The 26869-nt window shown below is 39.9% G+C and overlaps 2 protein-coding genes across 8 annotated transcripts in view; one reads left to right on the forward strand and one right to left on the reverse strand.

Moving 5' to 3' along the window:
* The window catches only part of fermt1 (FERM domain containing kindlin 1), a 116066-nt gene that overhangs the window by 65486 nt on the left and 23711 nt on the right, over window positions 1–26869 (forward strand). For 5 of the 6 annotated variants that reach the window (XM_063056200.1, XM_063056201.1, XM_063056205.1 and 2 more), the window contains 3 exons: window positions 1437–1658; window positions 7760–7884; window positions 8805–8946. In XM_063056200.1, the coding sequence (XP_062912270.1) occupies window positions 1437–1658; window positions 7760–7884; window positions 8805–8946 (489 nt within the window). Of the gene's footprint in view, window positions 1–1436; window positions 1659–7759; window positions 7885–8804; window positions 8947–17184; window positions 26747–26869 lie in introns of those variants that run through there. The other variant, XM_063056202.1, reaches the window with a different exon arrangement.
* Window positions 26476–26869, reverse strand: part of crls1 (cardiolipin synthase 1) — a 70434-nt gene continuing 70040 nt past the window's right edge. For both annotated transcript variants that reach the window (XM_063056206.1, XM_063056207.1), the window contains one exon: window positions 26476–26746. In XM_063056206.1, coding sequence (XP_062912276.1) covers window positions 26656–26746 — 91 coding nt within the window. In that variant the 3' untranslated portion in view covers window positions 26476–26655. The remainder of the gene's footprint in view (window positions 26747–26869) is intronic.

Raw genomic sequence — 26869 nt, forward strand, 5'->3', positions numbered from 1 at the left:
GAAAGATGTATAATACTTTCTCTCGAGATTGTGTACATCATTTTGCAACATACAGTATTATCACATATGTATGTTATAATAGCTTTTCTAGTTCGACTATATTCATTTGGTTTAGACATTTTCTAGAATCTTAGATACCAAAAGGAATAGGGGACCATATTCAGATAACCATCTGAAACAATTTACCACAGATTTTTGGGAATTGTGCTTTTCCACGTTTCCAACCAAAACCAGCAGTTTGACTTTGGTGTATTAGCCACAGTCCCTGGGTTTGTTGACATCATGAAGATCATGCTGATGTTGGATGAGAGGAGGAAATCCTTCCAATTTAAGCTGGCAGTGAGTGATTTGTTAGTTCAACAGCTTTGATTTATCATGATAACTAAATTTTATTCTAGTGATCCTCCAATGAACCTTTTCCAGATCCTATAAATCCTTCACCAGTTGATTGACGTAGGCCAGCTGAGACCTAACTAAACTCTTTCCTACAGTCTTTGTTTTATATGGAATAAAACATGCCAGGCATAGATGGGTTTCTTTTCTAGACATTGTGGTCTCAGAATCATATTTGCTAACTATGTTTCAGTGACACAGATCGTACGTAGGGTTGCAGCCTGGCAGTGCCAGAGATCTGGTTTAACCTTAATCTTAGGTGCTGTTTACATGTTGTTTGCATTTTCTCCTTGTGTGGGTTTCCTTCTCCATCACAAAGATGTGTGGGTCAGTATGCTAATTGGTCAGTGTGCTTCCTCCCCAATATGGAGGTGAGTGGTACGAGGAAAGAAGGGAGTTGATTAGAACATGAACATCGACTTCTCTAACTTCCGCTAAGGCCCCACCTCCCCCTCATACCCCATCTGTTACTTATTTTTATACACACATACTTTCTCTCACTCCTTTTTCTCCCTCTGTCCCTCTGAATATACCTCTTGCCCATCCTCTGGGGCCCCCCCCCGTCTTTCTTCCCGGACCTCCTGTCCCATGATCCTCTTGTATCCCCTTTTGCCTATCACCTGTCCAGCTCTCGGCTCTATCCCTCCCCCTCCTGTCTTCTCCTATCATTTTGGATCTCCCCCTCCCCCTCCAACTTTCAAATCCTTTACTCACTCTTCCTTCAGTTAGTCCTGATGAAGGGTCTCGGCCTGAAACGTCGACTGCACCTCTTCCTACAGATGCTGCCTGGCCTGCTGCGTTCACCAGCAACTTTGATGTGTGTTAATTGATTAGAATGTGGGAAGAACATAAAATTGGATTATTAATGAATTAATGTTAAAAAAAAGGGTGGTTGACAATCTGTGCAGACTCAGTGAGCCAGTGGACTTGTTTCCATGCTGTCTATCTAAATTTACTGTATGTTCAAAATTAATTGTGCTTTCTACCTTTTTTAAAAAAATACACAAAATTCAAATTAACAGAACACCTGTGTTTGACCGCAGGAAATACAATATGCTAAATGGATGGCTGCCTTTCGACTGGCTTCAAAGGGCAAGACGATGGCTGACAGTTCATACCCAACCGAGATGTATAACATTCAGTCCTTCTTAAGAATGAAGAACATAAATTCTTCACCTCAGGTGATACACAACCCAAACACCATGGAGATGAATCCAGAATCACTGGTCTCACCCAGATATTTGAAGAGGTTCAAAACCAAACAGGTACTGAAATACAGTCAAGTACTTAACGTTATGCTGTAACTTCACCCTTCCTGTCCTTAGTGTACGAAATTTATTGATTTCGGAACACGGTGATTTTGGTACACCATTCTGGCCCTTCGAGCTACACTGCCCCAGCAACCCCAATTTAACTCTACCCTAATCACAGGACAATTTTCAATGATCAGTTACCCAACTCAGTATGTTTGTGGACTGTGGGGGGGAAACTGGAGCACTGGGGGAAAACCATACTCCTTACAGAATGGCACCGGAATTGACTTTGGAACTCAGGAACTCCTGGAGCTGTAATAGCGTCGCATTAATTGCTACACTATCGTGGTGCCCAAAATGTCAGGTGAAATTATGTATTGCAGTATATGCAGAGAGTGGAGGGATTTAGAATTGCATGGACAGAAGGAAATAGTTTAGTTAAGCGCAAAGTCAGACACCAAGGGCATGTGCGTGTGCTGTACTGTTCAATTTTGTGTTCTGTGTCATTACAGAATTCTAAGAATTTTTTTTCTTTATTACATAACAATCTGAATGCGCATCACTTTTAATTAACTTGGTGCATTATTTCTTCAAAGAAAGATGATACACTCCACTCTCATAACTTGATCTGCAAAGCATTTGTACTTGTCCATCCTGAGTCCTGATGAGGGGTCTCGGCTTGAAATGTTGACTCTTCATTGCTCTCCGTAGATGTTGCCTGACCTGTTGAGTTCCTCAAGCAGCAGTTTGTGTGTGTTGTTCCGGATTTCCAGAATCTGCACAATCTCTTTGTGTCCGTGTGCTTATCCATTTCTGAGTCGATGTGTTGAACAACCATTTTACAGAAGTACAGGTGGGATATACTAGCCTCAGTTAATGCCCGTGTTAAAATCATGCCTGGGTGAAAATAGATTGAAGATCTGCCACAGTTCAGGCTTAGTCCAGTGATCAGAATTTATTTTCATAATTTTACTTTGAATCTTTATAAGAGACACCCTGATTTTTGGACTAATGTGTGGGTTTTCACATGACATTTTCACATTGTATGTATGGTTTAAAAATGTTTCTGCTAGCTGCAATGAATGGAAACCTTTGCTTGTGTAAATGAGCTGGAGTCAAATTTCATTATTTTTCCTGCCAATTTCCGTAATTTACCTTCACCTAGTGTATCTCCAACTCTCCCCACAGCTATCTTGTATATATTTCCTTCCACTGCATTCTGTGATTACTCTATCGCTGTCATCTTTCCGGTGATGATAAGACTTTCTGCACAGGTAGCTCAGATGTCTTCCTTCCTGAAGCCAGACTTCCCCCATCATTGTGGATATCTATCTTGATAACATCATTTCTTATACCACTGCTCTCACCCTCTCCTTCTGGACAGAGTAAGGATAGAGATCTTCTGGCCCTCACATTCAACACAATATCCTTCACAAAGTTGTTCTAACAAGTTTTCATCATCAGGTACGTCTACCCCCTTCACCAGTATGAAGGGACTATTTACTTCGGTCTCCCTGGTCTGCCTTTCCAGCACCATGAAACACTCCCCATCCAATAGCATTCCCATGTAGCCCAGGGACCTATCACCTCTTCCCTTCCCACCAGCCGGTGGCTCAGTATTGGCAGTGATTTACTGGCATTTGAATCAAACTAGTCTAGTGTGTTGCATTTAGTATTCACAATATGCTCTTCATTACAGAAACCAAACACAGTTTGAGCATCTGGTTTGTATAGGGCCCATGTTTACTCCAGAGCTTCCTATTGCCTGGTACTTTAGCTCTCCATCCCAATCCTATTCGATTTGTCAGCAGCCTTCTGCCCTGTTATAATGAAGCCCAATGCAAGCTTGACAAACAGCATCAGCATGTCAACTTAGCAGCCAGAGGAGAGAATTTATTAGGTCTGGTTTATATCAGCTATTGTGGAGCCTACAAGACTGCCCACAACACCTGCCCCCCCCCACCTCACCTCAGATACTCAGGTCACATACCTAATTTGCTAATCGCTGCATACAGACCCCTGGTTAAATGAGTTAAACCAGTTTACAGTGAGATCATGACCTAACCAGAAGATGCCACCTCAGTGCTGCAGGACTGTTTCAAAAGCATAAACTGGAGTTCATTCAGGGAGATGCCTACCTACAATGATTACCTCAACATTGATGAATATGCGGGACATCAGTGGCTCTGTGGTGGAGAGAGTGAAGAGCACAAAGTTCCCTGGTGTGCACATAACGGATGATCTAACCTGGATCCAGAACACCTTCCCATTAGTAAGAAGGCACAGCAGGACCTGCACTTTCTGAGGAGGTTGAGGCGTGCTAGGATCCCTGCCCCATTCCAGCAACTTTCTGCAAGAGCACCACTGAGTGCGTCTGCTCTGGCTGCATCATTGTGTGGTACAGAGGCTGCAAGACCCTACAGAGGACAGTAAAAACATCCGAGGGGATCACTGGGGTCTACCCCCAGCCCCTGACTTGTTACATTTACTGTACCAAGAGCGTTGTAGACTAAGGGCTCAAAGCATTGTTGAGGATCCCTGCCACCCATATCACAATCTCTTTGACCCATCGGGAAGGAGGTGCAGGAACATCAAGGCAAGGGTTGCCAGACCGAGTAACAGCTTCTTCGCTCCAGATGTGAGACTAGTGAGTCACTGGGATAATGAGCTGTTTACTGTACTATTTACGGTTTACCTGTGCTACAACCTACATTCATTTTGAATTATTTATTTTTAACTTATATTTTGTAATATTTTGTTCTATGTGTTGTGTGTGATATGTTTTGTGGGATCACCTTGATCTGGAGGAACTTTGTTTCATTTGGTTGTATATACGTACAGTCAGCTAACAATGAACTTGAAGTTCAACACTTCCTTCATTGTTTAAGCACATTATCATCCTCTACACTTGATGCTACATTCAGGAACTTTTGATAAATTGCTTTCTGTGTCAGAAATAACCATTTTTGCTGCAACTGAGCCATATGTAGATTCAGTCCGCCTTTTGATCTTTACAGCTTGACCTGCAACTTTTAACACATCCTACTATTATGTCACCCTCTAACTGACCCAGTAACAACATCCCTACAGCAATTGTAGCCTCAGCCAATCATAGATATTCCCTTGCCAGGGTATTGTAAGTGACGAAACAGATTGGGTAGGTCTCAAAGGCAAGGACTCTGGACACACGATCTTGGTAGTAAAGGATTTTATTAACAGAAGGCAAACATGGGAAAATGGCAACGGAAGCAACACGCACACACGAACGATTTACAGCAGTCATGGGCAAATCGCATGGGAACAAAGTACATGCACACATGTGCGTGTACACACCTACAACCAAGGGAAAAGTCAATACAATACCCACCACCTCTTGACTCTGTGCAGGCACGGCTGTATGCTATTAGAGACAATAATCAACGCTCCCAATCCTATTCAATGCACAGCTCACCAACAATTTCTGCAGCGCTGTTCCACAGTTCTCAGCCTGCAGTGAAGCAGGGTGGTCCCTCGGAGATGGCAAAGAGAGAGATCCTAGCACCCGTGGCACCCTTTTAGTGCAGTAGGGCTGGAGGGTCCAGCCCAGGAAATTCACAGAGGGGCCAATGGCTCAGTGCCAGCAGAGTTAAGCTGATTACAAAGGCCAATTGCCCGAGGCCAAGTACAAGGCTAATTAAAGGGGCCAATGGTTAGGTGTGCATTGATGGGTGAGGAGGGGTCAAACCTTGATTGGCAGGTGGCATGCCTTCTGACCAGGTGGTGGGCAGTGCTGTCACATGACGGTCACGACCCCTTCAATACTCAGGGCTAACCTCATTCCCATCTTTTCTACAACTCAAAGCAAACTATTTGTTCTTGCCCATTTCTGACAAAGGTGATACAATGTGAAATATTAATTGATCTACTTCCCTCAGATACTGCCTGACCTGCTTCGTATTTCCAGCATTTTCTGACTTTGTATGCCACAAATCGGAAAATGCTTTTTCTCCCTTGGGCTTAAGTACTGAGGCGTATCTTTGGGTCCATGTTCCAGCTTTGCAATTGCATTAAACCTGTTTGCATCCCTCTGTAATTTCTGCTTCCATCTATAGTTTTTATTGTCCTTGTGACAGTGATTGAAGTCACCAGAGAGACACTGAAGCTGGTGAGACAGAAATCTTTATTCAGCACGACAAGTAGGCATTTTCATGGAGACATTCTCGCTAGAGGCTCACAAACCCAAAAGTACATCACATTTTTATACCCTTAATATCTAACGGAAGGTGATTCAATACATTTTTTAATAGTTACAATGATATTGTTTACTTCAGTATGTTGCTTTGACAATATTCCCTCTGAATTGCATAACTACAGTGGGAGACACCTCTGAATGTTCAGACACCTTGACTGGGACATTTTCCTGAATTTACTTACATTTACAATGGTGCAAATTCCTTAAACCTATAGTTGATGCGGGGCAATTAATGCAACCCCATTGTCTTAACGTTTGCTGCCCTAAACACGAGGGATGTAACAGACAGTATCATCTATCTAGCTATTGTCTTAATGTTTGGCTGATGCATATGCAAACAGCTCATGGTCACCATTTTGCAAACCGTATCTTTTAGTTTGTGGGCAGCTCCACAGACAGAATAACAGTGGTGCTTTTAACATCAGTTTACTATTTGCACTTTACGACCCTTGTTAAGAACTGAAAGCTGGTTCTTGTTTGAATTAATTTCTGCTATATTCACATAACTCCAGAATACACCCTAACGGGCCTTTTACACAATATCATCTACAGCCATGGATAAAGAGCAGTCATCCTTCATGCAATGATAAATTGTGGTCCTACCCCTGCTAAACCCTTGTGTAAAACCACATCACAACCCATTGACATCATATTAGTGGACAAAAGGAAAGACCGTATATGGGGAACAAAGTTTCTGAATGCTGGACTAACCTCTGATCTTTATATGGTCAATACATATATAGAAACAAATTTATTATACTTGCAACAAACAATCTGCTGGAGGAACTCTAGGTTAAGCAGTGTTGTCAACAGCATTGGTTGAGACTGTTGCCCTGATGTGGGGTTTAGACCTGAAATGTCAACAATTTCTTTCCCTCACAGACGCTGCTCAAACTACTGAATATCAGCTCTCTCGTTTCCCTTTATATATGCTTGTCAATGTAACCATACAGGATTTTAGAAATTGTAACTTGCATGCATTGATTTTAGAATCATTTCATGTAAAAGGACCATCTTTTAGTGAGAATTTTACCTTAAATTGCATAGACATATGCCACAGAATCTATGTAGTTGGGAAGGAACATTGGGAGAGACAGTGTTGACTCTTCATTCTACCATACTTCTACATACAAACAGAGTGGATACAGGCCAGTCCATCACGGTAAAGTGCTCTTCACCAATTGAGCACATCTACGTGAAGCGTTGTCACAGGAAAGTACTATCCATGCTCTCTTCTCGCTACTACCATCAGGAAGAAGGTACAGTAGCCTCAGGACTCACAACATCAGGTTCAGAAACAGTTATGACCCCTCAACCATCAGGCTCTTGAGCTAAAAGGGAAAACTTCCCTGAACTTCACTTGCCCCATCACTGACATGTTCCCACAACCTATGGACTCACTTTCAAGGACTCTTCATTTCATGTTCTTGATATTTATTGTGTATTTATTTATTATTACTTCTTTCTTTTTGTATTTGCAGCTTGTTGTCTTGCACACTGGTTGAGTGTCCAAGTTGGTGCAATCTTTCATTAATTCTGTTATGGATTTATTGAGTATGCCTGCAAGAAAATGAATCTCAGTTGTATATGGTGACATATGTACTTTGATAATAAATTTACTTTGAACTTTGACCCACTTTACCAGAAAGCTAGCCTGGTCAAACTGGAGTCATTGAGCTGGAAATTAATTTGTTTGCATGAGCCCAAAATATCCCAAATAAGAGTATAAGCAGTCTGTACTGTAAAATGGAATGAATTTGAAAGGCAGAGTACAATGCAATGATGCTACTACGCAGCACATTGATTGCTACCAACCATCTATGCAGTAGCATTTGTGACAACAGTTGCTAAACCAAACACTCAACATATGATTTGTTTTCAGTTGACAACACGCATCCTAGAAGCTCATCAAAATGTTGCACAGATGACCTTGGTGGAAGCCAAGATGAGGTTCATCCAGGCCTGGCAGTCGCTGCCAGAGTTTGGAGTTTCTTATTTTGTAGTCAGGTGAGTGATTATGAGACTACAGGAACATTCATAAAATGTTTTTGTTAATATTATTTGTATTTTTATTATTTAGAGACACAGTGAGGAACATGCCTACCAACCCACAGATTACAGGACCAATTAACCTACTAACTGGTATGTCTTTGGACTGTGGGAGGAAACCAGAGCACCTGGAGGAAACCTATGCACTCACGGGAAGAACGTACTAACTTTCTTACAGAGAATGCTAGAACTAAACTTCGAACTCTGACACACTAACCGCTACACTACTGTGGCACCCCTCAGAACAAAGGAGATGTAGAAAAGGACCATTTTGTCATTTTTACATATACTGTTAGAGGACACATACTATGAGGAGAGATTGGACAAACTGGGCCTGCTTTCTCTAGAGCTGCAGGGGCTGAGGGGAGATTTGACAGAAGTTTATAAAATTAAGCCAAGCATAGATAGGGAGACTGTATCTTTTCTCCAGGATTGATATATCTAGTACTAGAATGCATGCATTTAAGAGGGGAGGGAGAACATGCAAAGGACAACTGTGAGGCAAGTTTTTTTTTCATGCAGAGTGGCAAGGGCCTGTAATGGTGGTAGAAACAAATGGCATAAGCGTTTAAGAGACTCTTAAATAGGCACATGAATATGTAGAGAAGAGAGGGATTTGATTGATGTGCAGGGAAAAGGGATTAGATTAACTGGGAATCACTGGTTTAATTCATTTGGTACAACATAGTGGGCTGTAGAGCTTGTCCTGGCTGAACTGTTCTGTGTGAACCTTAATAAATACAATTAATCGTTAAGTTTATACTTGTGCAAGTAATTAAGATCCAGCAGTATTTCTTTAGGAACATTATAGATAAGGCTGTTATGAATGCAACAAAGAACATTCCATTTAAAACCAACACAATCACTTACTTCCACAGATTTAGAGGAACCAAAAAGGATGAACTGTTAGGGATTTCCTACAACCGATTAATAAGAATTGATATGGCAACAAAAGATCCTATCGTAACTTGGAGATATAGCAACATAAAACAGTGGAATGTCAATTGGGAAATCAGACAGGTAAGTTACATCTAACTCTATCATCTGTCAATCACATAACAGGTTTGTTTTTAGTTATTTAGCAATACAGTGCGGATTAGGCCCTTCTGGCACTTTGAGCTTCGCTGTCCCAGCAGCCCCTAAGCAATGACTTGTCCGTGAAAGGAGTTAAAGTGTATCAGGTTGGGATGGGGGAGGCAAAATCAAAAAGGGTGATGAATACGGTACTGACAGTGTTTTATTTGAATCCACACAGTGTACACAGAATGAAGTAGATGATTTTGTAGTGCAGTTACAGATTGGCAGGTTGGATGTGGATATCTCCCAAGTCGTGGCTGAAAGAGCATAGTTGGGAGCTTAACATTCGAAGATGCACACTGTATTGAAAGGACAGAAAGGTAGGCGGGGGGGGTAGGATTGCTGTATTGGTGAAAAAAAATTAAGTCAAATCCTTAGAAAGAGGTGACATAGAATTGGAAGATGGCTAGAGTTAAGACACTGCAAAGGTAAAAAAGACCTTGATGGGAGTTATATACAAGCCTCCGAACAGTAGCCAGGTTTTGGGCTTCAAATTACAATGGAAGATAGAAAAGTTGTGTAAAAAGGGCAATGTTACATTATTCGTGGGGGATTTCAACACACAGATCCATGGGTAAACTGCGGTTAGTGCTGGACCCCTAGAGGGAATTTGTAGATTGCCTACATGTGGTTGAGCTCATGAGGCAAAAGGCACTTCTGGATTTGGTGTTATGTAGTGACTCAGATTTGATTAGGAGGCAGTGATCATAATATGATAGAATTCACCCTGCAATTTGAGAAAGAGAAGCTAACGTCAGGTGTATCAATACTACAGTGGAGTAAAGGGAATTACAGAGGCATGAGAGAGGAGTTGGCCGAAGTTGATTGGAGACACTAGCAGAGTTGAGGGCAGAACAGCAGTGGCTGGTGTTTCTGGGGTAAATTCAGAAAGCACAGGAAAGATTCATCCCAATGATGAAGAAGCATTCTAATGGAAAGATGAGGCAACAGCGACTGACAATGTAAGTCAAAAAAAGCATAAAAGCAAAAGAGAAGGCTTATAGCAAAAATTAATGGGGAAGTAGAGGATTAGGAAGCTTTCAAAAACCAGCAGAAGGCAACTAGAAAAAAGCCAATAAAATAAAAGAGGATATAATTTTTTTTCAGATCTATAAAATGAGGCAAGAATGGGTATGGGAATGTCAGAAACGCAAGAGTGTGAAGGGGTAGAAGTGAGTGTCATTGCTATTACTAAGGAGAAGGTGCTTGAGAAATTGAAAAATCTGAAGATAGATAAGTCGCCTGACCAGATGGACTGCACTCCAGGTTTCTAAAAGAGGTAGCTGAAGAGATTATGGAGGCGTTAGTAATTACCTTTCAAGAATCAATAGGATCAATCAATAGAATAGACCCCGAGGACTTTAAAATTGCAAATGTCACAGGGAGACAGAAGAAAGGAAATTATAGGCCGGCTAACCTGGCTTCAGTGGTTGGTAAGATGTTGCAGTCTGTTATTAAGGATGAGATAATTGTAGGCACATGATAAAATAGGCCAAGGTCAGCGTAGTTTTCTAAAGGGGATATCTTGCCTGACAAATCTGTTGTAATTCTCAAGATAGACAAAGGAGATTCAGTGGATCTTGTTTATTTGGATTTTCAGAAGACTTTTGACAAAGTGATGCATGCAAGGCTGCTTAGCAAAATAAGAGCCCATAGTATTATGTGAGAGGTATTAGAATGGATAGAAGATTGGCTGACTGACAAGAAGCAAAGGAAGCAACACACACAAAATGCTTGGTGGTGGGATCCCGTTGGAGGTTACGGAGAATTATATGTTGGACCCAGAGGCTGGTGGGGTGGTAGGTGAGGACAAGGGGAACCCTATCCCTAGTGGGGTGGCGGGAGGATGGGGTGAGAGCAGATGTGCGTGAAATGGAAGAGATGCATTTGAGAGCAGAGTTGATGGTGGAGGAAGGGAAGCCCCTTTTTTAAAAAAGGAAGCCATCTCCTTCGTCCTGGAATGAAAGGCCTCATCCTGAGAGCAAATGCAGCGGAGACGGAGGAATTGCGAGAAGGGGATGGCATTTTTGTAAGAGACAGGGTGGGAAGAGGAATAGTCCAGATAGCTGTGAGAGTCTAGCAACACACATCAAAGTTGCTGGTGAACGCAGCAGGCCAGGCAGCATCTGTAGGAAGAGGTGCAGTTGACATTTCAGGCCAAGACCCTTCGTCAGCTGTGAGAGTCTGTAGGCTTATAGTAGACATCAGTAGATAAGCTGTCTCCAGCGACAGAGACAGAAAGATCAAGAAAGGGGAGGGAGGTGTCGGAAATGGACCAGGTAAATTTGAGGGCAGGCTGAAAGTTGGAGGCAAAGTTAATGAAGTCAACGAGCTCAGCATGCGTGCAGGAAGCAGCACCAATTCAGTCATCGATGTAGCGAAGGAAAAGTGGGAGACCGATACCAGTATAGGTTTGGAACATGGACATTTCCACAAAGCCAACAAAAAGGCAGGCATAGCTGGGACCCATACGGGTGCCCGTGGCTACACCTTTAGTTTGGAGGAAGTGGGAGGAGCCAAAGGAGAAATTATTAAGAGTGAGGACTAATTACACTACTAGATGGAGGAGAGTGGTGGTAGAGGGGAACTGGTTAGGTCTGGAATCCAAAAAGAAGCGGAGAGCTTTGAGACCTTCCTGGAGGGAGATGGAGATATATGGGTACTGGACATCCATGGTGAAGATAAGACGGTGGGGGCCAGGGAACTTAAAATCATCGGAAAAATCCAGAGCGTGAGAAATGTCACGAACATAGGTGGGAAGGGATTGAATGGGGGGGGGGGCGGGGCAGGATAAAACAGTGTCAAGGTATGCAGAAGTGAGTTTGGTGGGGCGGGAGCAAGCTAAGACAATGGGTCTACTGGGACAAGCAGGTTTGTGGATTTTGGGTAGTAGGTAGAAACGGGAAGTGCGGGAAGAAGCAAAGGGGCATTTTCTGGTTGGCTCCCAGTGACTAGTGGTGTGCCACGGGTTGGTATTAGGACCACTTCTATTCACATTGTATGTCAATGATTTGGATGAAGGAATTAATGGCTTTGTGGCCAACTTTGTGAACAATACGAAGAGAGTTGGAAGGGTGAGTATTATTGAGGAAGCTGGTGGCTGCAGATTGACGTAAACAGATTGCGGGAATGAGCAAAGAAATGGCAGATGGAATATAATGTAGAGAGGTGCATGCTCATGCACTTTGGCAGAAGGAATAAAGGTGTAAACTATTTTGAAAATGTGGAGACAATTTAAAATTTCAGAGAGGCAGAGGGACTTGGAAGTCCTCGTGGAGGATTCCCCAAAGGTTAATTTCAGGTTGAGTTGGTGGTAAGGAAGACAAATGCAATGCTAGCATTCATTTTGAGAGGATTAGAATACAAATTGAAAGATGTAAAGCTGAGGCTTTATAAGACATTGGTCAGACCGCACTTGGAACATTGTGAGCAGCTTTGGGCCTCTTATTTAACAAAGGATGTGCCGGCATTGCAGAGTCCAGAGGTTCAAGAGAATGGTCCCAGAAATGAAAGGGTTAATATAGGAGTGTTTGATGGCTGTGGGCCTGTATTCACTGGAGGTTAGAAGAATGAGGGGAGGTCTCATTGAAACCTATTGAATGTGGGAAGGCCTATATTGAATGGATGTGCAGAGGATGTTTCCTATTGTGGGTGAGTTTAAGATCAGAGGGCACAGCCTCAGAATAGAGAGACATCCATTTATACAGAGATGAGGAGGAATTTCTTTAGCCAGAGAGTGGTGAATCTGTGGAATTCATTGCCATAGCCAGCTGTGATGGCCAAGTCATTGAGTATATTTAATGCAGAGATTAATGGGTTCTTGATTAGGCAGGGTATTAGAGGTTACAGGGAGATGGCAGAAAAATGGCATTGAGAAGGATAATAAATCAGCCGTCATGGAATGGCTGAGCCTACTTGATGGGCTGAATGGCCTAATTTCACTCCTAAGTCTTATAGTGCAATCACCCTCAACTTTCATTGATTTTTATTAAGAAATATTTTTCTGCTTAGACCAGTGGTTCTCAAACTTTTTGGCTTACTGCCCCCTTGACTCCCAAACCACATTCCCAATGTCCCCCTCCCTCTCCAGACGTTACATAAAAGCTATAAAAGAATTTTGAATAAGGATGCACAGTGAAAGAACATAGGAACTGCAAACTCAAAGCAGTGACAAATAATTGGAAAAAAATTACTCAAAGGTACAAAAAATTATTTCATTAATTACAATAAAAACAAAACAATTTTCATCAATTTTGGAGCATACATTATCAGTCCAATTATTCACTACTTCATTGCTTTTTCGCCTTTCAATGAGATGGATGAGCTTGGTGCAGTGCTATCAGCTTCTCAACATCAGGCTGAATGTCAGTCAAAAGGAGTCTCAGATCCCTATGTTCAGTCATTTGCCGCCTGTCTCATTGCTTTGAAAGAAGCTGGGCAGCTGCACTGAAAATATGATGTTGGAAGGCAATGAAGAACATCTTGACCCTTTTCCACAGTGTAAGATGGTGCTCAGAAATTTCTTCCTGCAACCAAATATCTTGATGAGACTTCTTTGAACTTTGGCTTCAGCTCAACATCATTTTGTAGTGAGAATCAGTTCTTCCTCCATCCTTCCTGTTACTTCCTCAGTACAAGTGTTCAGAAATGGATTTATTATTCAATCTGACATTTGGATCGAGAGAAGTTCCTGAATTCTCTCTGATATGTCTTTATGCAGCTCACCCAGGTGGGCACAGTATACTTGAAGATCATTATCTGTTTTCTTTCTTTCTCTTCCAACTCAGAGGCTCGGTAACTTGGAAAAGCTTGCAAAGGCTAGTGTTGAGTTTAAATAGGGTTAGTTTGGACAGAAATGTGGAGATGGCTGATATGTTATTGATAAGATTCATATTTCCTTGCAACTGAAGACTGATTTCATTAAAATGCAAATAATTCTGACAAATAACCAATATCATAACTAATAGTCTTGAGTTGATTACTGAAACATTCACGTCTTCAAGTTTTAAGTTTCAAAAAACGCATGGAAGTGTCACTGACAGTTTCCACTTGAGAGCCATCTGACTTCTGTGTACCACAGCAAGCATTCAAACTGTTCATCAGTCTCAAAACAAAGCTCTCAAAATAGCTGAGGGACCAAGAGCATACGACTTGATTTTATTTACTGCTGTAATAACAATATTTATTGACTTGTGCAGCCAATCAGTTAGCTGTTTTGCGACAAGATGTTGCCCTGTGAATTACACAGTGAATAGTAAATATGACTTCAAGAATGTAATAAACCCCACCCCCTCCCCCGGTAGCATCCTGTCATTGATGGTGCCCTGTCTGTTGCATAAGCCAGAATGTTAGTGAGCAGAATATCCTTTTCTTTAAAAAATTGCTCAACAACCCTAAGTATTGACTCCCCCTTCATATCTGCTTCTCGTCCCATTGTAAATAACAACTCTTGAACCACACTTTCATCCTTTAAGAAGCCAACATAATCGAGAAGGAAAGATTTATTGCATAACAAAGTTAACTCATCTAACTGCAGAGCAAATTCTGTGGTCCTAAGTATATTGCAGAATGAGTCTTCCTCATTCTCAGACATTTAATCTATTCATTGTTGAATGCCGTTGTCGCTGAGCAGAATTGCTTCAATTATTTGGTCTGGTGACGTACGCAAAGCCATATTCAGAACCTCCCTTACTGCTGGCAGAATCAGTTCTTCTCCAATTGCACGGGGCTTTCCAGATTTAGCAATGAGCGATGAAATGTTGTATGAGGCGCACAAGCCATCACTGTCTTGTTGTGAGGTGCTGGCAAACATGTTTTGAAGTGTTTTCCATTTCTGAAAGTTTTTACAAAGTGACTGAAACTAAGTTCCTGGTTACTTTATCAGAGTGTATTTTCTTCAAGTGTTCAAGGAGCCCGGATGGTTTCATCACCTCATTTGGAAAAAATTTTTTTTTCACATAACAGGCATATTGACTGCTGTTGGTTGATACGTGCTGGTATAAATACATATTTCAGACACTCCACACCATACACTGTCTACACTTTTCTGTTTGGTCTGCTTCTGCCAGTTTCATTATGGATTAACAACCATGCTCAATCTCAGTCACTGAACAATAAAGGGAAAAGTTATAATGTCATCATAGTTCAGGCAAAAATTCTCTACCTGAAGGTACATAAAGTGGGACAGCGATATCTCAGTTAGGCTATGGGCGGAGAAATGTGGTCAAGACCATTTGAAAGGGCGGATTCTGAACTTTACACCATTGAACACCATACCCTAATTTGTATGATTTGTGTCACTACATGATTAGAGTATGGAAATTGTACAAGCTAATACAGTACAACAGTAGTGAATGACAATAATGTACAAGCCGGGCCTGAAGATAATAATTTCTTCAGTCCTGAATTCTCATGATACGCCAAATGCAGAAACGTCACATTACTATTCAGAAAGTACCCCCCCCCGTTACTGAATGCCCCCCACCACCCCCTTTATCATTATCACCCGGGGGGCAATATCACCCACTATGGGAAACACTGACTTAAGCAGATGTAAAATTTGCATGATTTTAAAACACTATACAGAGAAATGTTATACTTCCTCTTCATTAAATTCATTTGTGCCTTCACACACAAAGTTTTTTTTAAAGTGCTAAAATATTACTTCCCTCTCCAAGTACAGTAGCTTCCTGTTGATTGGGACATATTGGGACTAGTACATTTTGCCCAATTAAGCAGCTACCCCGATTAGCTGAAGTTTTATAGCAACAGTTAAAAAGATATAAAAGAGGCAAACTACCATTTAACTGAGTAACAAAATTATGTATTTAAATAAAATACAGAACAAATTAGAATACTACCAATACACGCTACCACATTCTTTTGACTGACTTGAACAATATCAGCAGAACCCTAGTGTAGATAATGGACTGCCTTCATACAGTGTTTTTGACAATTGCGTCCCCTAAGTCTTCAAGATGCAATCACAGCTATTTTTTCAATTAGTTTTTGTTCTTTAACAGTTGTCCCAATTAACCAGAATCTAATATACTGGAATTTTTAGAAATTCTTGTTTATGTGGATAAAAATAATTGAACCTTAGATTACTACATTATATTATGCTTAGATACTATATCAGAAGTTTTAGCATCAAACAATAGTTAAGTAAAATGGGAGAACAGCGTTATTTTGATTTCAAAATTCTTATTAATAACCACAACAGAATGATGGGCAGTGCTAAATCAAGCTTTAGTTGTAAATAACTTTTCAGACATTTAAGACACAAAACCTAAGCACAATTGTATAGTTTTGTAATGTGTACCTAGTCATGTAATTCAAAAGGCTAACTGATAACACATCTGATTGTTACTAAAATAAACTGAAATCTTTACCTTTATAAATAGGATACACTACATGGACAAGAGATCATACTGAACCCTTAAAAATCACAGGCTCCAACCAAAGTATTATGTCCAACTCTAAGAATTATTTCTTGGGAGGGATAACAAGGATGTCTTAGGGCACTGAAGCCACTGTTCAATCCATCTGGTCCATTCCCCTATATCTCCGCAACATTTACTCTCATGCCCTGTCTTGTTTTGCAACAAGGTATATGAAGGGCTATCTTACTGTAGCCAGTAAATTTACCAGGATGCATTTGGGGTGTGAGAGAAAACTACAGAAACCGGGGTTGGGGTAAAACTGCGAACTCCACATAGACTGCATCTGAAATCAAAAGTAAAACTGGGATCTTGGTGCTGTGAGTCAGTAGCATCATGCCACCAGAGATGCTATTTAGAGAAGGCATAGAATTGATTCGTCTAAGCTGCAGGACTTCATAGGAAGAAAGTGCCAATGCCAAGCTTGTACATATCCCTTCTCCAAAGCAAGCACAAGTAGACCAAGTCACATTCTGGATTCTCAGTCAAGATTACTGATTATAATTCAACAAATATTTTCTCAAAAACATAAAATATTTGACTCTCTTCCTGTTTAGTTATGGTTATAATTTAACACCAGCCTTTGTAAGCTATGAAGAATTGTCCCTTTATTTACCACTACCAGTGAGCAGTATTCTCGAGGAGACAGTGCCATCTAGGGGAATGTTGTTGAACCGATAGATGAAAAGGTAAAGGTAACTGATACCGTCCCCCAAATCAAGTTGTTGCTTCTTAATTTCAGGTTGAAATTGAATTTGATCAGAGTATGGCCATAGCACTCACGTGCCTCAGTGCAGACTGCAAGATTGTCCATGAGTATATTGGAGGATATATCTTTCTGTCAACACGTTCCAAAGATCAAAATGAAACGCTGGATGAAGAACTGTTTCACAAACTTACTGGTGGTCGGGATTAATGTTAAAGACCCTCTGAAACTGTGGTGTAACCTCAGAAAGAAAGGGCAAATTTCAAAATTTACAAAACCAGGTTATTTGTAACATACAGGTATATACTTTTGATAGCTACTACCTACGCTTATAAAAGCTACCAAGATTTATTAAATTTTAGTTAAGTATTATAAACTCTTTAAAGTGATTACAGGGTGTGTGCTGTGCTCAGCTGTTGTCTCGTGAGTGGGGGAGAAAGGGCACGACTTAATCCTTGCATGTTAACCTGGATGTGCGTACTCACTGAATGGACAGATAATGAAAAGGGTAATAAACAAACGAGCATATGGAAACCAGTGTGCATTATCCTTGGGAATGAATACGAGCGTCAAACAAAACATAATACTATTTAATAATAGGACAGGATTGTCACTAATGAAATTGCCTGCTGACCTTCCTTAAAAGCGAGCACCCGATTTTCCACAAATCATGTCAGTTCAGCAGCAGAGGCTTCCGACTTGTGTGTCAGCAGCAAAGAATTGCAGAGCTGGCTGTGAGAAAAGCTGCTCATTTCTGTTGCTGAGTCTTCACTCTGACAATGGCCCAATCACACGTGCACAAGCTATTTTTGCTTCTCTACCAAATTTTTAAATGCTACTGCTTAAAAACTGGTCTATAAAACATTTCTTCCCAAAGTTTCCTTCTCTTAAAACATATGAAAATATTTTTGATATTCAGATACCTGCTTGCTGCCCTCTGCATGCTCCAGCTCTGCTATAAAACCTGTGGGGAAACCATAGAGAAAGCTGCCATCCTAGGCCAGTGCAAAAGTGACCTACTAGCAATGCTAGCAGTAGACCAAACCTTTAACATTCCTAACCTTAAATTACTAGAAGTTTGAAGCAAAACCTGTTTGCCAGAAGAGACATCTGCTGGTTTTAGATAGGATTTATACTTAAATGGAAAGGCATAAGATCAGAGTTGTTGGCTATGGTCTTGGATTAAAGAACCAAACCGGTTCTCCGAGAAACAATGAGGTGGTAATAAAGAAAAAGACAAACCAAGTTTTTAAAAACCTAATCAGCAACAGCAGAGACATTACTGGACCATATGGAGCAGATAAGAGAATATTCCACAAAACCCAGATCAGCAACTTATAGATAATTATTACAACTCTCCACTTCACATCTCTAGCAAACATTCTTCAGCATTACACTTAAAGTTCTCTACTACTTCAAAGGCAAACATGAAAAGAAATACGCCACATTAACCAGCGTCATGTTGAAAGGCCTGGGAATAGGGCCACTGAGAAACCACTTTAAAATGGCCAACACAGGTTCAATGAGTTGAATGACCTCCTCCTGCTGATTGCGTGAAGATGGGTGGGCAGAAGTTAACAATTTGGATAAGGTCTTGGTTCAGGATTCCTCTCATGGATTCATGATAATAATAGGGAAGATCAGAGGAAAATACTGGTTTTCTGTATGTGCCACGGTGGTTTGCAGATAGAGTGGGGATATGATTTTTTCTGTTAAGATTTTATTTTCACATTTCTATAATAGGGCTGAGTTCAAGATTTACATTTCCCAACTAAAGTGCAAACTAAATTGGTCTCAACATGTTATACTCAACTATTAAATGCTAACAATCTAACAGAAGCCTGAAGGCACACACTCAGCGATTCAGGACAGCTTCTTCCCTTCTGCCATACGATTCCTAAATGGATATTGAACCCATGAACACAATCTCACATTTTTATATACTATTTCTGTTTTTGCACTATTTTTCATTGATTTTATTTTTCTTTCTATATTATCATGTATTGCATTGTACTGCTGCTGCTAACAAATTTCACGATGCATGCCGATGATAATATACCTTATTCTGATCAGTTGTTAAAGAAAACTTTTTGTAACCAACTCCATCAAAATACATCTGATCAGTATCATAAAAGGAACAGAATCTCTCTTTTATTTTCCTCCTTCACACTTCTCTCGTTCAATATTCCCATTTATACACGACCATTTGACTATCTCTCTAAATCTTTCTTACGTCTTCCCTTCTTGCAGTCTCCCTGAGATTTCTCTCTCTCACACACACACCTGGCTACTGCCTCCTCCCTCCACCCTTCTCTCTTTGGTTTTGCAATGCTGTCTTATTTTCTGTATTGCTTTCTTCATCTATGTCCAACTTTTCATCTTTTACTTTCTCTAGTGTTAGTTCCTGGGAAGCAACTGTGGGATGGGACAACAACACGTGTCTAAAAAAAAGTGAGACCTAGTACAGGAAACTTTGAATAAACATTAAAGAGCAGTAAGGATCACAGGAGCAAGCCTTTGCAAATATTAAAATAGCACAAGAGGAAAGTAGAACAAGCGCCGACTATACTGGAGAAGAACTTGCGGTATGGGCCCAAGTGCAGTCAATTGGAAAGGAGCCAGTCTTTCCCATCCTTCCTGTACCAGGATCAGTACAGTTTGGTTGGTTATTTTTAAAAGAACATTCAATATATAACAAATTTATACTTAAGGTTGCAAATGCAAAAGTATTAGTTTTTAACAGGATGAGCAGCCTTTGTGAGGATCCCTAGGTATAACATTGGCTTCCTGTGGAGGAAGAACGCAATCCTGTCATCAGAATCAGCTCTGGAAGTATTGTGCATGCATACATTTACATAGTTTTGGCACATGAATAGGACCATTTAATACATTGTGAGCTAAACTTTGATGCAGTGTTCTGTAGCACAGATGTAAAGTACAAATTGTTTATACTACAAGGTTACATTACCCACAATGTTCTGGACATAGTGAAAATAGACTTCAGTGGGAAGATTTTTTGGTTACTTACAAGATAAAAGAAAAAAATGAGATTTATTTTAACATGAGACCACTACTGGAAAAAGTAGGAAATCCAATTTTACCTTTGAGATTTACAAAAGACAACAACAGGTCACACTGGCTAAAAGCCGATTAAGGAGTGAAAGGAATGGCATAAAGATGTCACCAGTGCTCTAGCAGTATGTTACTCAGCTTATCAGAGTCCAGTGCTGACCATTTTAAGTATACTTCAGGTGCAGAAATTTAAAACTGGTTTAATAAATGTTTGAACTTTATTTTAGTAACAGCAATAAACAAACATTAGCATAAATGTTTGAACTCTATTTTAATAACAGCAATAAACAAACATCAGCATTTCAATATATTCCCAGTTAATAGAAACTTTGTTTGCTTTAGTTTTAAATATGTTCTGTTGCTTGGATTCCTGCTACTGTTGTATTACTCCTCAAAAGTTTAATTTTATTTGGATGGGGGGAACGAGTTGTAATGGTGGAAGACGAAAAAGACAGCAATAAATAGGTTGGGTTGTATATCTTGACTCAAGAAATTTGATTCAATACTTAGTATTGGTGAGTTCCAATGCACCTTGTTAAAGGGTACTTTAAAGACACAGGAGCAGAATTAGGCCACTCGACCCATTGAGACTGATCCACCATTCAATCATGGCTGAATTATTAACTCTTTCAACCTTCTCCCTGTAACCTTTAACACCCTAACTAACCAAGAACTTATTACCTGCTTTAAATATACACAATGACTTTGCCTCCACAGGCACTCATGGCATTGAATTCCAGATTCACTCCCCTCTGGCTCAAGAAATTCCTTCTCATCTCTGTTCTAAATGGATGTCCCTCTATTCTGAGGCTCTGCCATCTAGTCCTACACTGACCAGCTATAGGAAACATCCTCTCCACATCCACTCTGTCTAGGCTCTTCAATACTCAATAGGTTTCAATGAGGTTTCTCCCCCCACCCCCCCCATTCTAATAAACTCCAATGTGTAGAGGCCCAGAGCCACCAAATGTTCCTCATATGCGAAGCTTTTCATTCCCGAAATCATTTTTGTGAACCTCCTCCGGACCCTCTCCAATGCCAGCATATCTTTTCTTTGATAAGCAGTCCAAAACTGCTCACAATACTCCTAGTGTGGTCTGACCAATGCCTTATAAAGCCTTGGCATCACATCCTCGTTCTCATATTCTAGTCCTTTCAAAATCAATGCTAATATTGCATTTGCTTTCCATACCACTGACTCATCCTACAAGATAACCTTTGGGGAATCCTGCACAAGGGCTCTCAAGTCCCTTTGCACCTCTGATTTTAGAACTTACTCCCCATTTTGAAAATAGTCTACTATTTAGTCTACAATATTCTTCAATCCATGCTAGTATCTTTCCTGTAATATTATGGGCTGTTATCTTTTTAAGAAGCCTCATGTGCAGCACATTGTTAAAGGCCTTCTGAAAATCCAAGTAAGCAGCACCCACTGACTTTCTTTTGTCGTCCTGCACGTTATTTCCTCAAAGAATTCTAACAGATTTGTCAGGCAAGATTCCCCCTTAAGGAGACCATGCTGACTTTGGCCTAATTTATCATGTGCCTCCAAATACCCCAAAACCTCATCCTTAATCATGGACTCCAACATCTTCCCAACCACTTTAGTCCAGCTAACTGGCCTAAATTTTCCTTTCTTCTGCCTCTCTCCCTTCTTAAAGTGTGGAGTGATATTTGCAATTTTCTGGAACCATTCCAGAATTTAATGATTCTTGAAAAATCATTAGTATTCCTCCACAATCTCTTCAGCTATCTCCTTCCAAACCCCAGGGTGTAGTCCATCTGGTCCAAATGATTTATCCACCTTCAGAAGTTTCAGCTTCCCAAGAACCTTCTCCCTAGTAACAGCAATTGCACTCACTTCTGCCCTCTGACAAATGGAAGTTTTGGCATACTGCTATTGTCATCCACAGTGAAGACCGATGCAAAATAGTTATTGTGCTTGTCCACAGCTTCTTTGTCCCCCATTACTACCTCTCCAGTGTCATTTTCCAGTGGTTCAATATCCACTCTCACCTCTCTTCTACACTTTATATATGCAGTGTTGTCTTTGACACTTTTTTGGCTAGCTTACCTTCATATTTCATCTTAACTCTTTTTTTATTTGCCTTCTGTTAGTTTTTAAAAGCTTTCCATTCCTCTACCTTCCCATTAAAGTTTGGTATAAAACATGCCTTCTTATTTGCTTTTCTGCTGTCTTTGATTTCCCTTGTCACCCACAGTTGCCTCATCCTCCCTTTAGAATACTTTTTCGTCTTTGGGATGTATCTATCCTGCACCTTCCCAATTGCCCCAAACTCCAGCCACTGCTGTTCTGCCATCATCCCTGCCAGTGTTCCCTTCCAATAAATTTCAGCTTGCTCCTCTCTCATAGCTCTGTAACTCCCTTTACTCCAATATAATACTGATACATCTGACTTTCTCCCCCTCAAACTGCAGGATGAATTTTATCATACAATGATCACTGCCTCCCAAGGGTTACTTTACCTTAAGCTCCCAAATCATATCTGGTTCATTACACAACACCCAATCCAGAATTACCGTTCCCCAGTGGGCTTAACAACAAGCTGCTTTAAAAAGCCTTCTCACTGGCATTCTACAAATTCTCTCTCTTGGGATCCAGCATCAACTTGATGTTCCCCATCTACCTGTATACTGAAATCTCCCATAACGAAGTAACATTGCCCTTTTAAAAACATTTTCTATTTCCCATTGAAATTTATATCCTACATCCTGGCTACTGTTTGGAGGCCTGTATATAACTCCCATCAGGGTCTTCTTGCCCATGTAGTTTCTTAACTCTACCTACAAGAATTCTACATCTTCTGATCCTGTTACCTCTTTCTAAGGATTTGATTTCATTTTTTAACAATAGAACCACCAGAGCCCTCCTCTACCCACCTGCCTTTCCTTTCTATGCAAGGTGTATCCTTGGATGTTAAGCTATTATGATCTTCTTTCAGCCATGTTTCAGTGATATCCACAACACCATAAATGCCAATTTGTGCCTGAACTACAAGATCATCTACTTTATTCCATATACTGAGAGTATTCAAATATAACACTTTCAGTCTTGTATTAATTACCTATTTTGATTTTGCCCCATGTTATGCTCCACCTCATCCCACTGACTGCAATTTTGAACTATCATCTGCCTATCCATCCTCACAGGCTCACTACACACTGTATACCATCCTTAGCCCCATCACTCTGGCTCCTATCCCCATGCCAAATTAGTTTAAACCCTCCCCAACAGCTCTAGCAAACCTGCCTGCGAGGATATTGGTCCCCCTCGGGTTCAGGTATAACCCACCATTCTTTTGTACAGGTCATACCTTCCCCACAAGAGGAAAAAAAAGCTACACCTAAACCCAAGTGGGACCAATATCCTTGCAGGCAAATTTGCTAGGGCTGTTTGGGAGGGTTTAACAGCTTTCGCAAACCATTGTACTTTAAAGTACAATGTTCAAAAGAACAAGTTTTAAGGATAGGAACTATCTTAAAGTTAAAAGTACTTATTTAAAAATAGAAACATTATTTTCAAATTTGCAGACTGTGTTATTTGCATAAATACGATCTTTCATATATAGCCAGATGTCCCATTTAATTAATAATTTTCTTTTAGTTTCCAGAAGGACATAGCAAAAGAAGATTTTCAGATTTAAAGTTAATACAAATCTTGTACACACGAAATTCTGGGAAACTGGATCAGCAACATGCATCCAGCAAAAATAAGCTCAGAAATCTCTCTTTTGGAAAATTAAATTCCTGGTTGGTTACCATGCCTCTTTTATCAATAACTTATCAATTCAATCAAAGCAATCTTTCTTGGGATATTATCAGATTTCATTATACAGCTTCTTCAAGTGCACCGTAGCTTAACATTTTTTTTCAAACGAGACCTTTCTGTTTGGTATTTCATTTGAAAGCTTCTTGCACATGTAGAAAACCATTGTAGCTGGATCTAATATTAAGTTAGAAACTGGCAAACTTGTAAGATATGAAAAAGGAAAGAATCACAGGTACTGGATCACAGCACCCCTAAAAAACACTTCTTTACCCATTTCTTAAAAAAAGCACAATTTTAAACACCTAATATCATCAAGCAAATATGCTTTCTTTAATACTTAAGTATTACCAATTTGGCTCTGACAGTAATTGTAAACATTCCTACTGCTGGGTTTGAACATAGATTTGAGTACTTCCCATTTGCCTTTTCCAGAGATTCAGGTGAAATGTTAAAAATTCAAAATGTAGTTCTAACACTCTGGCAAACATCGCCCAAATACAAAACAGATACTGTTAAGTATCCAATACTGTATTTGGATTTGGTAATGCTCAAGGATTTGAATCAATTGTTCATAAACTTACTTTACAGTTCTGAATTACATCAATATCTGGCTGCAGTAGGCACAGGAAACATTAAAACAAGCACTCCTCAGTTGCCAGAAATCTCTAAAAACTTATTTGTGAATTCATTCATTTGTAGTGTTCACAGTGCAACAATAAATCAGATGTTTCTGTTACAATGCATTAGCAAACAATTAATTATTTTAAGGTTTTGTAACAGACTCCATTTCAGCTTTTAGTCAAACTCTACAAGCAGCTGAACACAAATGAAATATTAGTACCCATCATCATAAACTTTAGAAAAAAAATTATTTTTAATAAATTTTGTTTGACATAATTAAGAGTGTCCATAATTTATAATTGCCATTGTGCAAATTTTTAGGTTTATCCTCTTCAGCTGCACACAGTAAACCTAATGAATTGTTGTGACTGAATTCCTCAATACCACTGCCTGAAACTCCACTGTGAATCTTAAATTGATGTTATTATTTAAAAGCTGGCTCAATGCCGCTCTGAATTTCCCATTCCGCTCATCTGACTCTTGCCCATTTATCAGTGCAGCCTAGTAATCATTACATCCACTTTCTAATTCCTCTGGCCTTTTCCAAGAATCCTACAAGTGATTCATTTTCCAAATTTTTATTGAATTCCCTTTTGAGATTTATTATTGAATCCACTTTCGCCATCGTATTAAACAATGCATTCCTGATGAAAATATGCAAAAATAATTCTGACAACCAATGGGATTATTTTACTGTAAAATTGGTTTCATTTCAACTATCTAAAATTGCAATAATCAGATTTTAAAAATCAATTCACCAATACATCTTATCCTCAACTTGTAAAGTTCAGAGTTCAAAAACAGCATTACTTTGAAAGCAAATGCAAAAATACCAGATATAGATAACATCACCCCAAATAATTTACCATTTGAAGATGGAAACAAAATTCAACACAGAAACAAATAATTTCCCCACAGAAGGTCTTCAGTAAATCTCAGAGAGTCAAGAGAAAAAGGACAACAGATGCTACTTTCAAAGATAACTAAGGGTGAACAGGCTTAACATCTTCAGCACACTAGAGATCCACGTGAATTTTCATCGAAGGTCAGATTATATATGATTACAGAATTATAGCTAGAGTTCCTGTCGTTCATGAGAATCTCACATCATTTAAAATCCATGTAGAAAACCACACACTGGTGACTGTGGATTAAAAAAAAGCTCTTGCCCTCAGTCACAAAGGCAAAGGCCAAATAACCAGCTGAAACAACCTTTGTGAGCTGCACACTGAAAATTCTCAGGTTACAACTCGTCTGAAAGCACCAATAGGGCATTAGAATGCAGAGGGGAGAAAGATCTATAGGTGAGAAGTGGAATATCATAGATCAGGTGCAGACACAGGAGATGAACCAACCAGAGGCAGCAAAGAGCAAACTAAGTTGTTGGTGACAGGGCAAAGGGAAACAATGGCAGAAAGGTGAACTGGGCGATGCAGAGACAGAAGTGAGCAGTGCCTTCGATGTTGCATCTTGCTAAGGCTTTTGCACGTATCCATACATACAGATTACTCGGAATAAGAATCTGAACATGAATTACCTGCAAAGTAACAAATCACATTCAACAATGCAGTATTTGATAGAACTACTGCATAGAGTGCAATATCATTAAAACTAAATTCCACTATACTGCCCAGTATTTTGTATCCTTTGCCTTACTCTTTCAGCAACAGACAAGATCTCCAATGGTATGAAATATGCACGGCAGCAACTTGATTTTTAAGAAAACAACCAAGCTCATTTTTATAGCAGTTTGACTGCATCAGCTAGATAACATGCAAAAAATTATTTAGTTTGTCATTAATTTCATATTGTGATGGAAACACAAAAGAAATAGCAAAACCATAGACGAAAGAAATTCATAATTTTTATTATTAAATTTGTATTTGTATTTGTATCTTTTGTTGGAAAAAATCCATATATATCTACATAATTTTAATCAATGTCTCTTTAGCATAAAAATCAAGATCCGCTTCCTGCATTGTTGTGCTAATTCCAGAATTCACTGGCCAGCTCTGAAGAACTATTCACTTCACCCGATTCAAAACTTGCACAGCATTTCTGCCGTGAATGTAATAACTGCACCCTGATGCCACTGTTGTCAAGGCTGTGACATACCTGGAAGAGAAAGACTGAGAATCAGCATCTGATTACTTCTTTTAATCAAAATATTAGAGTTTAGTATTCATCTTGAACTTGAACTAAACCTACTTTATTAGTTAACAAGTACATTTAAATAGC

Source organism: Mobula hypostoma, chromosome 8 (genome assembly GCF_963921235.1).
Source record: "Mobula hypostoma chromosome 8, sMobHyp1.1, whole genome shotgun sequence".
In the NCBI taxonomy this organism is placed as follows: Eukaryota; Metazoa; Chordata; class Chondrichthyes; order Myliobatiformes; family Myliobatidae; genus Mobula; species Mobula hypostoma.